This window comes from Lepidochelys kempii, chromosome 1, assembly GCF_965140265.1.
Source record: "Lepidochelys kempii isolate rLepKem1 chromosome 1, rLepKem1.hap2, whole genome shotgun sequence".
NCBI classification, from domain to species: Eukaryota; Metazoa; Chordata; order Testudines; family Cheloniidae; genus Lepidochelys; species Lepidochelys kempii.
The window spans coordinates 184,572,041-184,587,247 of NC_133256.1; the positions used below are offsets into that span (position 1 = coordinate 184,572,041).

General features: G+C 43.5%; 1 protein-coding gene across 2 annotated transcripts in view; it reads left to right on the forward strand.

Annotated features, from left to right (window-relative positions):
* TIMMDC1 (translocase of inner mitochondrial membrane domain containing 1) overlaps nucleotides 1-13,508 on the forward strand; it is a 20,163-nt gene extending 6,655 nt beyond the window's left edge. The window contains exons 2-7 of one of the 2 annotated variants that reach the window (XM_073304513.1): nucleotides 581-746; nucleotides 2,709-2,797; nucleotides 4,539-4,673; nucleotides 6,469-6,547; nucleotides 7,448-7,558; nucleotides 12,747-13,508. In XM_073304513.1, the coding sequence (XP_073160614.1) occupies nucleotides 658-746; nucleotides 2,709-2,797; nucleotides 4,539-4,673; nucleotides 6,469-6,547; nucleotides 7,448-7,558; nucleotides 12,747-12,891 (648 nt within the window). In that variant the 5' untranslated portion in view covers nucleotides 581-657 and the 3' untranslated portion in view covers nucleotides 12,892-13,508. The remainder of the gene's footprint in view (nucleotides 1-580; nucleotides 747-2,708; nucleotides 2,798-4,538; nucleotides 4,674-6,468; nucleotides 6,548-7,447; nucleotides 7,559-12,746) is intronic. The other variant, XM_073304502.1, reaches the window with a different exon arrangement.
* The last annotated feature ends 1,699 nt before the right edge of the window (nucleotides 13,509-15,207 follow it).

The following is a 15,207-nucleotide window of genomic DNA, read 5'->3' on the forward strand; positions in this document are numbered from 1 at the left end:
AGAATATTGGGGAGTAATTTTTTTTAAATGTCAGATTTATTTATTTTTTTGCTCCCCCAACTGAAAAATGACAAATATAAATTCATTCCACTCAGTCCTGCCAAAATGTCTAAACCCTGCCTAGGAGAGGTCACTTCTAGGTGTGAGAAAGCACAGTCTCTGGGTTTCACTCAGTCCTTGGCCTTTTTGCTGAGACTTCCCTTGAGAGACGTTTGTTAGGGGTGTGGGTTTTTTAAATACCCTGAGACCCACCAATTCATTTCACATAGACCTCCAAACAGCCATTTTTGGACACTACTGATCTTGACTACATCAGAACCTGTGAACAAAAGGTGAAAGACTCAGTGTCCCATTCACTTTAGCTGTCCGGTCCTGTCCAAGAAGGATTTAAAAAAATATAATGTTACCTGTTTGCTTAATATTGATGGCAGATTATGAGTTTAATCTCTAAATGCAATAATTTGAAGAGTAGTGTCTGAAATAATGCTACAAATGATACGTTTTAGCAGGAATGACTCTTGTTAGGATAGCAGTGCTCCCAAATGCTAAATCTCCCAGTAACATTGTTTCTTTGTGCTAGTGAACTACAGCAGTACCCAGAAGAAACTCTCAACATTATCAAAGCTACGTTTTCAGGGGCTGTCATTGGCTGGGCGTATGGAGGTTTGCCAGCTTTTTACCATGCGAAGACACAATATATTGAGCGGAGCCAAGCGGAGATTTTTCAGAACCGTCTGGATGCTGTGGTATGGACCAAAATCATGCATATTGGCACCAAAACTGCTCCTTTTTTGTAGAGCCTGTTTTCTGCAGCAAAGAGCCTGTAATGAACTGCATCTCCCATATCTGGCCAATGGTTGGGTCAGGAGAGGCTTATGTGCAGAACTCACACCTAAGGTTAATGAACTTTAAGGTGGGGCTGGTTGAGACTTACTTTAAACATGGGAGCTGCAGGGTCAGTGCCTGCAGGCGAGGGCAGCGCACGGAGCCCTCTGCCCACCCCACTCCTCTGGGCCGCAAGGACGTGGTGCCAGCCGCTTCCGGGAGTGGCACGGAGGCAGGGTAGGCAGGGAGCCTGCCTTAGCCCAGCGGCACCACGGGAGTGGCAATCCCGTGGGCCGGATCCAAAGCCCTGAGGGGTTAGATCTGGCCCGTGGGCCGTAGTTTGCCCATCCCTGCTGTAGATGCTGGCTGTTAATCAGGCCAACTATTTTAGGAGACAGATTGACCTGTTGTGCTAGACCAAAATGTTAAAACTTGAAAGAAAAACATCCGTACTTAAATAAGAATTTTTAGATTGGCACTACTTGTGGTTGCAAATTTAACAAATTGGGCTGCTGTGTCACTTACTGGCTGCTGCCATTGTAGAGTTATAGCATTGTACGGTACTTCTCATTTGGAGGTCTAGTGTACAACAGAGAATTCAGTTCCCATTGGCAGTCAAATTTAAAGGGCAAGATATTTTTATTACAGGTAAGTGCGCAAAATGTGAGTGTAATTACCTACGTAATTTTCATGCACAGTTACTGTGATTGCATTCGAAAACTACCAAACTCTTTGATTTATATTCATAAATATATAATTTGTGTAACCATCTGTGGTAATTATGTACCACAATTAAGTGTTGAGTTATGCTCACATTCTGCATACTTATGTACTCAAAGTTATATTTAAGCTATTAAATTAGGCAAATTCTATTATTTCAAAAAATGGCTTTCAAAAATGTTGAGTCTCTAATTTCCAGTGTGTTTTAATGGCAACCATGTTCTCTTCTAATCTGCATCATGAGGCTGTCAGATTGGTAGCTGCTTCTTTGCTTGTCAGCATTTTTTGTTTTATTTAAAACTTGAATAATTGTAATTTTATTCTGTTATTACATCCAGCTGCAAAAAAGAATATTTTCTATTTCACTGGATCATGTCTTTAAAAGGACTCTTTTTTAAAATCTTACCTATGTTAGTAACTTGGATATTAAAATAGAAATGACTTTAAAAATACTTTTAATCATTTATAGTATTTATTTAGTTTTGGCGTTTTGATGAGCTTCCACAAAAAAACTAGAGCAGCCAGTTTCTCTCTCTGTTTCTAGTCTGTTTCAGGCTGTTATATGTTTGCACCAGTGCTACAGCATTTGGGTTGGAAGCACTCAAAAGAAGGTGTTGGATTTAAGCAATCTTAATTGAAATGTTTTAAAATTTCATGAGATTTCTATTAATATTACATCTTGTAAAACCTTATTTATTTTCAAAGCTTAAATGTTAGGCCTAAACTACAGTGCTTGAGGGTCCTTCTTAATGTTTAAGCCAAATGGTTATCATTCAGTTATTTAAAGACTAGTTTCTAACTGATTTTAACTATGGGTAAATAGTTTAAAGTTTCTGTCCCAATAGGTTTCTGCACTGCCAGTGTCATAAAAGACATTACTTTTCTGAAAGATGGCTGCCTTCAGCTCTAGGATTGGAAATACCAATTGGAATTACACATTTACATTCATTCTCAGTTTTCCTGTTGAATGGCTGAGATAAATGGGGGCTGTTTCCCCTTAAGATGGAGCCAATATATCAATTCCATCAGTTTGAGTACTATCAAGATGGGTAATCTTAATGGACTAGCCAGCGTCTCAAGTATCATCGTCTGAAAGTACCGCAGGTGGGCAGTGAAATGACAGTGAGTTTAAGACCTGTAACCATCTCTCATTCTCCCCATAGCAATCTGCACATCGTGCTGCAGTCAGGGGATTCATCCGTTACGGCTGGCGCTGGAGCTGGAGAATTGCTACTTTTGTGGCAATATTCAAGTAAGTTTTTCATACCTGTGTTTATGGGGAAACATCAGGATAAGAACCTGCAGAGATTTGTTTAGGTGAAAATAACAGCTATAAGTATTAAAAGGTCTTTGTCAGGTTAAAAAGCATATTTTAAAAAAGCTTTTTAAAACAAATGTAATTTATTTTTCACCATTAATACTCTTAGTTTTCTTTTGACTTTTCACTGAGCGTGGAAGATAAAAACAGAGTGGTTGGTTTCTCTTTTGGGGCTAAATCCACAAAGGAGACGTGGGCTCAGGATTGCAGTGCCTAAATTTAGATGTTCTGCCCCCTAGTGGAATGCACAACTGCAAGTTAGGCCCCCAAGCTCTTTGCCCAGTGCATGGGGAGAGTTAGGTGCCTAAAAAAGATATCTACAAAAGCCAACAAGCTGAATGGATTGTTGCCTAAGCTAGCCAATAGGAAATGCTGAGGAGAGAGGTGTGGCCTAAGTCCCACCCCTCTCAGGGGCTGAAGCACCTGACTTTGGACTGGAGGAAGAGGTCTTTCTCCACTCGGGGTTCACAGCTAAATCCTAAATTCACAGGAAATCCAGTTTCCTGGATTTAGGTGCTTCAGCCAGGTCAATGCTTTCTCTCAAAAATGGAGGAGGTGGTGGTGTTGGTGGTGTTGTCATCCCTTTTAGCCCTGAAGCCTCATGCTTAGGTCACTCACCTAGGAGGTGGGAGATCTGCAGTAAGTTCCTGCTCCTCGCAGGCAGAGGGGGGATTTGAACCTTGTTTCTGATGAAGCTGTTCCATTTAGCATGAAATACTGAAATATTCATCGGAGCAGGAACTTGACTCTCCCCCATCCCAGGTGAGTGCCCTAACCAGTGGCCTATAGAGTCATTCTTCAGTCCAGTGAGTATTTAATTATTTTATGCAAAGTGGAACAGTTTCATCAGGAAAGATTGAAGGACCCACCTCACTGGTGTTTGCAGTTCCTCACAGTTCAGTACCCTTTTCAGATTTAATTGGTGTGCTGTTTACGCCTTCTTCTGGAACTTTAAATACTGGACCTAGCACACGTCCTCATGGTTTCCCCACAGCTGTCTCCAGACATCTTCCTCACAGCTTGAGACATTGCTCTTTTTCATTGCCCTCTTGGATTTTTATTCTATAGCCAGTATTCAACCTACATGAATGGCAGTGTCTATGTGCAAACCATTTTATAGTCATTTTGGGAGTAAGTTTTTGAGATAATGAAATGCCTTCCTAAAAGCCAAATACAGAATTTCTGCTGCATTCCTCCTTCCCACTAATCATAAGCTTGACCAGTAATTCCCTAACCTCCCCACCCCCCCAAAAAAAAACCCAAACAAACAAGAATAACTCAATAACCCACAGTTGATGGATTTATCCTCACTCAATAGTTTGAGACATAGGCTGTGCTTTAGGAGTTGACCAGCCACACTTGTGGCTCCCACAAAATGTTCATGGTATGCTGTCATGATTGGTAGGTTCACTTTTGGGTCTAACCTGCTTGCAGACTTCATAGGGTTTTAATTTATGCTTGGAAATGTTGCTTTAAAAAAATTACATAAAAAACCTTGGAGTTCTTGCTCCTCCACATCCTGCTGCACTGCAGCATGAGATAAGATGATCGAAGTCAACGCATTAGTGGCTGCTGTGTGTGTCCCAGACAGATGGGCTGTAGGGAGGATGGTGTGGGCTGACTGCTTAGCTCCCCATTCTTTAGTGAAATCTTCTCTGATTTGGGTTCCATACAGCTGTATTGTCAAGTGTGCTCTTTGTTCATGTCTGCCTTCTGACTCTCTCTGTGCCCCACGCTTGCAGCACAGTGAGCACTGGTCTGTCCGTGTACCGCAATAAAACCGCCTTCAGTCACTTTGCTGCCGCAGGAGGTGAGACTACTTTATTTTATATTCTGCTCTATTTGAATGAGGAGATACTATCTTTGATTTGAGTCAGTGGGAGTCAGGACTCCTGGCTTGTCTTTCCTCTGCTGCCACTGACTCTCTTTATGACCTTGGTTAATTATTTAGCCATCTGTGCCTGTTTCCCATTCCTAATACAGGGGTAATAAAACTTTCCTAACACACCAGAGAGTTGCAAGGCTTCCTTAATGTTTGAAAGTTTGTTGGCCTTTTTGAGTGAAAGGTACTTGGGTGGTATAAGTGCAGCAGAACAGCGTATACCATCTCATTCTCAAAAAATGAGAAATGAGCATTAGGAATCCATCAATGAGGGGGTATGCATATTTCTTCCTTCTCTTCATAACCGCTTAATGCTGGTGCTTACAAATGTGTCCATGGGAAAGATCATTTTTGAGTTTGCTCTAGATACAAAACAGGGTCTTTTCTCCGTTATTTTTATACAGGCATATAGTGCGGTTCCAATTGGATATATTTTCCCTCACTTCCTGTTTTAAACTGTTAGGTAGTATTACTGGTTGTTGCTGAACAACTGCTTTGCTCCGTCAGAGGTAGCTCCATTTCAGTAGTGGGTGGGCTGGTAGTGCTCCCCAAACATTTAGTCCTTACAGCTCTTTGGGAATCTTTTGGAAGAAATTTTGTGCTGTGTTTCGTGTCAGAGAAGATACAGATTAAAAAAAAGACCTATTAGGTTGCCACTCCCATCTTCCCTTCCAATCTGAATTGGAAATATGGCAACTGGGGCCAAAATGTGACTGTTGGGAGTGAAGCAGCTTTACTGAGTCACGTGACTCCATATTGTGACATTGTCCTAAAAGTGGTGAACATAGAGCATTGTATGTAATAGAGTACAGACTGTCACACATGTTCAGGCCTCTCAGAGATTGGCTGAGCCACTGCTGGCTCAGTATTTGGTTTCTGCTCTCTTGAGACTGGCTTTTGTCATTCAGGGGGTCGGAGGTGGAAGTGACAGAGCAGTTCCCTCAGTCTGTGTGTGGTGCTAGGACTCCTTAGAGCAGGGGTAGGCAAAGTTTTTGGCCCAAGGGCCACATCGGGGTTGTGAAACTCTATGGAGGGCAGGGTAGGGAAGGCTGTGCCTCCCCAAATGGCCTGTCCCCCCGCCCTCTATCTGCCCCCTCCCACTTCTTCCCCCCTCAGAATCCCCAACCCATCCAACCCCCCCACTCCTTATCCCCTGACTGCCCCCCTAGAACCCCATCTACTATCCAACCCCCCTTGCTCCCTGTCCCCTGACTGCCCTGACCCCTATCCACACCCCTGCCCCCAGACAGACCCGCCCCAGGACTCCCATGCCTATCCAACCCTCCCCGTCCCCTGACCCTCCCCCCCCAGAACCTCCGCCCCCTATCCAACCCCCCTTGCTCCCTGTCCCCTGACTGCCCCAACCCCTATCTACACCCCCGCCCCCTGGGACTCCCATGCCTATCCAACCCCCCCCGTTCCTGACTGACCCCTGGAACCTCCTGCCCATTATCCAATCCCCCCGCTCCTCGCCCACTTAACATGCTGCTCAGAGCGGCAGGAGCTCGCAGCCCCACCACCTAGTCAGAGCCATCCACGCTGCCCGGCAGGAGCAATGGGCTGGAGCGATGGGCCAGAGCGCTGGCAGCGTGCTGAGGATGCGGGGGAGGGGCCGGGGGCTAGCCTCCCCAGCCAGGAGCTCAGGGGCTGGGCAAGACGGTCCCGTGGGCCATAGTTTGCCCACCTCTGCCTTAGAGGCTCATGTCTGTGGCTTGTGTTTTAGCCTTTACAGGGGGCCTGTTCAGAGTGCATTTGGGCCTGAGCAGAATGGCAGCTGGCAGTGTCTTTGGAGCAGCATTCGGGTAAGCTGCACACATACCAAATCAATGACCAGGGTCAGAATTACAGTCTTTAGCTAATGTATGTTGGATGATGACCTCCCAAGTCAAGCCTTGATCTGAGGAGGGGCTACAGCAGACTTCCCATACCCTCAGCACCCTGCTGGATTTTCTGCATCCCTTTGTGGACCATGATGATTTCTGTCTCCAAAAGTCCCCATCCAATTTTTCTGTACTTTGCACTTCATTTTTTCTTCCAGTGATGGCTGGATACATGGAGATTTCCCTCTCTCCTTAGGGTTGATCAGTGCCTGCTCCTTATATGGCCATTGAAGATGCTGATTAGCATTAAAACAGAAAAGTAACAATAGGGTTATGATCCTCTCTTCTCCTGCCTCTTCTCCCCATGTTTAATGTATGCACTAACCAGCTATTCAGTTGGCTTCTCAGAACAATTAGTCAAAAGTAAAGAGGATGAAGCATTCTCTTGAGGAGCTGTGTTGTATACTGGTGAGAGCAGGAGACTAGGAGCAAGGACACCTGGATTTCCTTCCCAGCTTCACCACTGACTTCCTGTATGCCCTTGTGCAAATCACTTAGCTTCTCTGTGCCTGTTTTCCCAGCTGTAAAATTTTAATATTACTGACCTACCTTGTCTGATAAGAGGCTTAATGAGTGCTTACAAAGCACATCAGACAGTTGTAGCAGGGGTATTGTGTTTTCTTAATAGCTGTGTGAGGTGTTGAGCTTCATGCAGTGGTTGTCCCAGCTTAGTGAAAAGGCAGGTCTGAATATTGAAGGAGGTTATGCATCACTGACCACGTGGTTGCCCTCCTTCCCACATACTCCTTCCTTATTGCCAGTAATTTATCACTATTTGTGTCTTCTAGTGGCTTATCTGTAACTTTCTCCTCCACATCTCAGCATCCCTGCAGGAGGGCTGTTGTTGGCAGTGCAGAAGCTCGCTGGTGAGACCATACAGGAGAAAAGAACACGTGAGAGAAGATTGCTGCATGAACAGAAGTTAGCAGAGTGGTAAGAAACAGTGTTGCACTATCTAAATTAGTGAATCTGTATCATTGATCAGAGATGGCTGTAGTTTCAACTTTTTCATTTGGCAAACCAATTTGTAAAAGAGATCATTGGATGGTCCATTTCTGCTTCCAGCCCCAGTTCCTCACTGTTTGATTCTCAGGTTGTTTTAGGGATCAGTCTAAGAACCACTGATCTGGTCTTCCGAGCCTCAGATTGCACCATTTATCGTCCAGTGGAAGTCATTCCAGTCAATGCTGCAATTTGCTTATTTTGTAATACAGTAGTTTGAATTTGTAGCTTGCCTCCCCTCAAAACTCTACCAACATAGATCATAGAATATCAGGGTTGGAAGGGACCTCAGAAGGTCATCTAGTCCAACCCCCTGCTCAAAGCAGGGCCAATCCCCAATTTTTGTCCCAGATCTCAAATGGCCCCCTCAAGGATTGAACTCACAACCCTGGGTTTAGCAGGCCAGTGCTCAAACCACTGAGCTATCCCTCCGCCTATCTCATGTGGCTGGAAAAGTAAACAGCAGATTTTAATGTATTTTAAAGAATGTTTGGACTTTACTGAGTCTTTTATTACAATTTGCCGGCTGGGGTCGAGGGGAGTCAAACAGGGTCAAAATTATTCTCATGTAGCTTTACATTTCTCTTTATTGGAAAAGGGATGCCAGAAGTCTTTGGGAAGGAAGGCCTCCCCTAAAACTCTTGAAAACTGAACAGTGTATATATTTATTATATTAAAAAATACCCCTAAAGATGGAAGAGAGCTTATTAGGTCTTCTATTCCATCTGCCTCCAGTAACTTGTGCAGGATTGTTCCCTATAATACATTTTCCACTGCTTTGTCCTGATCCATTTTAAATGCTTGAAGCCGATGTGCTTTCACCACTCCATTCCTCGAGTAGCTGGAAAACCGTCTGTCTCACTCTATTTCCTAAATTGTCCTTTCTTCTCAGAATCACTGCACATGCAAAACCCACTTACGGTGTCCCATTGTGCCTCAGCACAGGAGTTTGGAATGTTGTCCCTTGCAGTGTCCCGCAGGAGTCTCGCATGCCCGCGCTGCCCTCCCCTCTGCATTCCAGAGGGCGTAAAGGGCAGAGTGACCTCAACTGCCACTCAGCTCTTTCCAACTGCCTCAGGTAGTGAGTCAGAACAATATAGTGTCCCTCTGTAGTGCTCCTGTTACTTTGTAATTAAGCAGATAGTTAATTTGTTTATAGTTAGTAGTTAGTGTTCTCGTTACTGTTTCATTTAGCTTAGATTAGGAGAGGGGGAAAAAAAGAGAGCAAACACCGTAGTTTATGGCAGAGCCCAGATCTCCTCGTTTCAAGCTATGCCCTCCTGTGAGGGATTATTCCTCTGACTGACACCCACAACAGACCCTTTCACTGCGAGGAACATACCCTCGCTAAGTGTGCAGTTTGCAAGTTCTTCAAGAAACAAACACAGGAGAGGCAAGGCAGATAGAAGCTTTTTCTTATGGAAAAGTCCATGAGAACCATGTTGGACTCAATCACGGATCTGGTACAGAGGCGGCTTCTTGCATAACTCATCCCTCCAGTGCTCCTGTCACCAGAGATACAACACCTAATACAGGAACAGTTAAGAAGACAAAAGGAACTGAGAAATTATCTACTGGAGCAGTTGGGGATCCTCCTGTCTTGAGGGCTGAGTGGCTCTGACTGTAAATTAGTTTCTTGCCACTGAGCCCTGTCTCCCTATCCCCTGAAAAGATACTGGATGTGGCAAAAGACCTTTATGCTACCCCTGCTTCAATTTCAGCTACTTCAGAATGCACTGGTCTTAGATACTAGGTACCATCCAAGGGTTTTGGGTATGCTTATATTCATCCAACTCAATCACATTGGTTATTGCTGCTGCCAGTAAGGGATTTAACAATCAGGAAAGATTACTCCTGAGGAGAAAGAGACTGGATCTCTTTGGGAAGAAAGTCTACTCTTCAGCCTCCGTACAGGTCAGGATAGCAAATTGTCAAGCCATGCTATCCAAATATGGTTACCTGTAATGGGCTAGATGGCCAGATTTTAAGGACAGAGTTTAGATACTAATTCAAGGCTATTTATGAAAAGGGTCAACTGCTTGCTAAAACCTCTCTTCAAGATGCATTACATGCTGCTGATTTGATGTTTGTTGACTACAGGTATTGTGATGGGGCATTCCTCTTGGTTATCTTCAGGTTTACCAAGAGAGGTACAAGCAACAGTTGAAGATTTACCATTTGAGGGCAAGACTCTATTTAGTACTAAGATTGATGAGTCTCTGTATACATTAAAAGATTTGAGTTCCATGCTCAGTTCATTGTGTTTATATACTCAAGTGTTTAAAAAACAACAGTTTCACCACCACTCATCATTCTTTAGATACAGAAACACCTAGTCGTTGTCGCCATATTCTCAGTACCTGAGGCCTTCCAAACCATTCAGAAAGAGATTCAGATATCAGAAAAAAGAGTCAGTTCCACTATCATCTTCTATAATTAATCAGTGGGTCAGGCACAGAGACATCAGATTTGATGCGATGGTCAAGGATCTTGGACTAATCTGCAAGGATTACCCAAAATGAGCTTGTCAGACGCATTGCTCATTTGGACATTCAGGATTTTTGGTGAGTTCAAATTTGGCTAAACAGACTTCACCTGTACATGGCATAATAGTAAACAGTGGGGAAGATAAACTAATGTGCATCCCAGAATGTGCCCCTGTTTGGACTAGCAGCCTGCATGCCATTCAGAATCAGCCAGTGTGCCATCTTTGGCACAGATGCCATAGGTTGCCAATCCCTGCTGTCCAGGTGAAGTAGTGGCACCTTTTGGCCTGCCAAGTTTTGGACATTGGATTATCCAGTCCACCAGAAAATGCAATTGAATATTACTGCCCTATACCTTTATGGGTCCAAAGAGTCATTACTAATTCAGAGTACTCTCTTTCAGAATTTCAGCAGCCATAAGGGTGTTTACAAAGTGCCTCTCAATAATAGCAGCCCATCTGTGCAAACAAGGATTGCACATTTACCCTTACATAGATGACTGGCTTGTAGGGGGATGTCATAAGTACTGGTCATAGTGGCAGAAAAGAAACGGATTCATTTATTTTCATCTCTGAGTTTGAGGATCAACTTGAAAAAGTCAACTCTGATTGTGTCCCAGTCTACAGAGTTCTCTTAGACTCAATAACAACAAGAGCATTCCTCTCATTGGACAGATTTCAGATAATAAATCTGATTATCCACTTCCAGCCTTACCCTCGAACAACAATAAGAATGTGCCTCAAATGTCTAGGCTATATGGCTTCATGGTCATTTGTAACCCCATTTGCCAGATTACATTTCAGACCATTTGAAGCATGGATTAAGTCCGTTTACAGATCAGCAATCCACAATATGTCACTGAAGGTGCTGATTCCAGATCAGATTTTATCCTTGATGTAATGGAGGATGATAGATGGAAATGTATGTGTGGGAATTCCATTTGCACTTCTAAATTGTGTCTGAAATTTTGATACAGTTAATAAATTCATAGATTCTAAAGCCAGATGGGACATTGTGATCATCTGATCGGACCGCCTGTATAGCCCAGGCTGCCCCAAAATAATTCCTAGAGCTTTTAGAAAAATATTCAATCTTGATGTAAAAACGATCAGAGATGGACAATCCATCGCAACCCTTGGTAAATTGTTCCAATTTTTAATTACTCTAACCATTAAAAATGTACACCTTATTTCTAGTCTGAATTTGTCTAGCTTCAACTTCCAGCGATTGGATAATGTTATATCTTTCTCTGCTAGATTGAAGAGCCCATCATTAAATATTTGATTGCCATATAGGTACTTATAGCCTGTAATCAAGTCACCTCTTAACATTTTCGTTGTTAAAATAAGTAGATTGAGCTGCTGGAGTCTATCACTAAAACATCAGTTTGTAGAACAAGCAGATTACAAGCCCCAACGATAAATCCTCCATACACAGTTTTTCACATGGATAGCGTAATTGAGACCATGTCCATCTTTTATTCCAAAAGTACTATCAGATTTTCATATCTATCAATTCATTCACTTACCATTTGTCCAAAACCTCACTCTTCACCTGCTAGATCTAAATTACTTCATTTAGACGTGAGACTATTGCTGTTACTTTACATAGAAAGAACTAACTCTTTTCATAAAACTTCAAGACTTGTTATTGCTTATGGTAACAAACCAAAAGGGATGGCTATTTTATCACAAAGACTTTCAAAATGTGTATAGGATTGTATTAGAACTGTTTATGATATTAATAAGAGGAGCCCTCTATCAAAATCAGAACTCACTTCACACAACCACAAGTTGCATCAATAGCATGCCCAAGTCAGGTTCCCACACTGGACATATGTAGAGCTCCTACTCTGTCTTCAGCTCATACACTTACAAAACATTATTCATTACTCATTGCTTCAAGATCTGATGCCAACTTTGGAGGAGCAGTTTTGCAATCTCTTTTCAGATAACTCCTAGAGCTCACCATCTAGAAAGATGACTGCCAGCTGATCACCACAAGCGGGATCAACATGTGCAGTAACGCAACGAAGAAAGATGGTTATTTACCTTTTAAGAAACTATGGTTCGTTGAGATGTTCTGCACATCTGGACCCCATGACCTGTTCCTGCAGCTCAGAAGCTTATAAATAAGGATTCTGGGCTGCAAAGGAAGTTGGTGGTAGTTGAGGTCACTCTGCCCTTTGTCTGCTTTGGGGAGGATGGGGGATTGAGGCCATGCATGGCGCATGTGTGACCCTGGTAGGGAAAATATTCCACGCTCCAGTGCTGGGGCCCAATGGACACCATCAGTGGGATCCACGTGTGTGGAACATCTCAAAGAATGATGGTTACTGTAAGGTAAGTAACCATTCTTTGTTCATTTTCAGTTTGAGCATTCATTTGACTGGCAGCTTGGGAAACAAGTGTGTTCAAAGGGATAAGCCTGGTTCTTGTCAATGACACTGTTTGTATGACTCATAAAAACTTACAAATAGTGACAAACTAGACAGAGCCTAAAGATTTGGGCTTTCAGGTTGCTGGTGTTTGTTTTACCAATGAGCAGGAGGAGATAACTAGACTCCAGGGCTGCAAATAATACACTTAGAATACAGAAACTGAAATTACTTTATCTTCCCTCTCCCCTTTTAGGAAAGCTAGGCTTAATGTTACTGAGGCTGACTTGGAAGAAATTGTCAGTAATACTCAGGAAGGAACCATGGAGAGAGACATCGAGAAGATCCAAGAGTTGTTAAATCTTCCCAAGAACCCTCTGCCATCGGAAGATAGGAACTAGTCTGAGCTCTGACTTCAGTCAAGGCATCTTGGAAGACTGGCATGAATCTGTTTCTGTATCCATTGTTTTTGGCAGCAGCAGTTTGAGGACAATGTTGTTGTGGATATGCATCATGACAGAGGGAGGGTTTGAGATCTTCAACTGGAGTAATGACCGGTGAGCTGTGTTTTGTGTGAGGGCAGCAACAGTACTCTTAGTGGCTGCTTCACACTTGAATGCCCCAGGGCCACATCTTAATGCAATATACACAGAGAAAGGGGGGTTCATTAGTGCTGCAAGAGTGCATATCCTTATGCCACTGTAGTGAGTGGCATGATAGCTGAGTCTAGGAGCTGCCAATCTCCCAAAGAAGCCTGTAATAATATTTTTGTCCTTATTTGAAAACAATTCAGTTTTGGTGAAACTGGCTGCACTGACATTGCTGCAGTCCTGCCTATCCACTGCCCAGGTGCAGCACGGGCAATGCCAATGCTAGTTCCCTCCACTCTATTTCTTCAGCGTACCTCAACGGTGCTCCGGTAGGAACGGTGCTCCGGGTTGGAAGAGTTTGGTGACTGTGGCCTACTCAGGCTTTAGGCGTTTTTGCGGAAATAAATGGTTCTCAGTTTTACAAATGAGGCTTGCGATAGTGTCAAGATCACAAAGAAAGTGCCTGACATGGACATACCTGGGGTTCCTCTAAAGCAGGGTGCCCTCCCTTGACGGGGAAGGGGGCTACAACAAGGATGACTGCGCGTTGGCAGGAGAGCTTAGCATTACGGACACATTTTAACAAAAAAATGTGATTGTGTTAAGTTACAAATCACAGGATCCTCTTGGAGGAAAACTATTGGAAATGCTATTTAACAGACATAACCACTCACGGTGTCTAGACTGTTTTGTCTGCTAGAAGCTCTTCTTACTCTGGTCATACAGTATTGTAATTGAGCTCACCAGCAAGACTACTGCCAGGGATGAGGTGAGTTAAGTCTCGTAGCCCCATTCAGGCTCTTGAGACTGACAACTGCAGTTCTCATAGCAAGAGCAAACAGCTTTGTCATGAAAATTTAGGGCTGGCTTTGAATTATAACAGCCTGTGGTTGAAATGGCTCTGTGTCCCTTCACCACTTCATGCTCGGCTGAAGCCAGTTTTTAGAAATGCTAGTAGTTAATCCCTGTAACTGTGAGGTCGTAGCTGCACGTCCCTGCTCCGTGTAATGGAAGAAAGTTCCAACAAGTTAAAGACAGGAACCTGTTGACAAGCCATAACAGGATCAGGGACTAGGTATGTAGCTTCCCTCCTCAGGGTTCAGCCAGGTCCATGTAATTAAATTCTGCCTAAATGTGTTATTCCTCCACTTCCAGGTTGCTGTTAACATCTGCACAGCTCAGTCAGCAGAGCATGTCCCACCCACCCAAACGCAGTTCCTCACACAACTTGTTTAAATAAGGCACTGGTTTTCAGAAATGAGCATATTCTCTATCAGCTATTCTCTAGTTTTTCCATAGAAGGAAAAAAAATGCATTTTTGGGGTGGGCTTGTCTTGCTCCTTCAAGGGGAGGAATGTGTACAGCCATGGCTCTGCTTCATTGTTGGTCTCACCTTTCCTCCACACCTATGTACATGTCATCAACAATGCTGCCACGACCCTCAACAAACACATGTTTTTGCCACTCTAGTTATGCTGCATTGCTTTTCAGCCTTGACTGCCTAATTCTTTCATGCTCACATACTTTCTTGCTTCCCTATTCCTCGTAAGCACCCCACACTTTCACAACTTCAGTTATGAGCTATATGCTGATATGGCTCATTGCTCTCTCTGCCTCTTTTAATGGCTGTTCTGGGAGCGATGATTAACGTGTGCACAGTGGAATGCATGCTAGAAAAAACATCAGAGCAAAGCTAGTTTCATAGAGCTTTTTCACTCAGTGAGGGTCAAATGCTGTGCTTTAGTATTAGAAGTTGATTCACTTGCTCTTTCAAAAGTCAGAATTGAAACACTCTCCTTGATGCATTTCCTGCCCAGTCTGTATTTCTGTGTACTTCCTTATTTTGTATAATCCCAGCCACTGCTTCAGTCACAGCTCAGAATGGGGAATGAGGCGTTGGTTCTGAACTGTGTCTTTTAAAAAAGCATTTTTACTAGTGGTAAGAAGTGGCATGTTGCACAAAGACTGCAAGCCTTTAGCTATGAGATAAGTTCATGGTGGAGGTGTGTGTGCTGAGCATACCTGTGCTGTGTCAATGCTATAGTGGAGGGTTCATGGGCTCGGAGTTGAAGGGGGATTAGGAACAAGCCCTTCAGGCTGCTGCTGAGACTGTGCAAAGAGGCATCA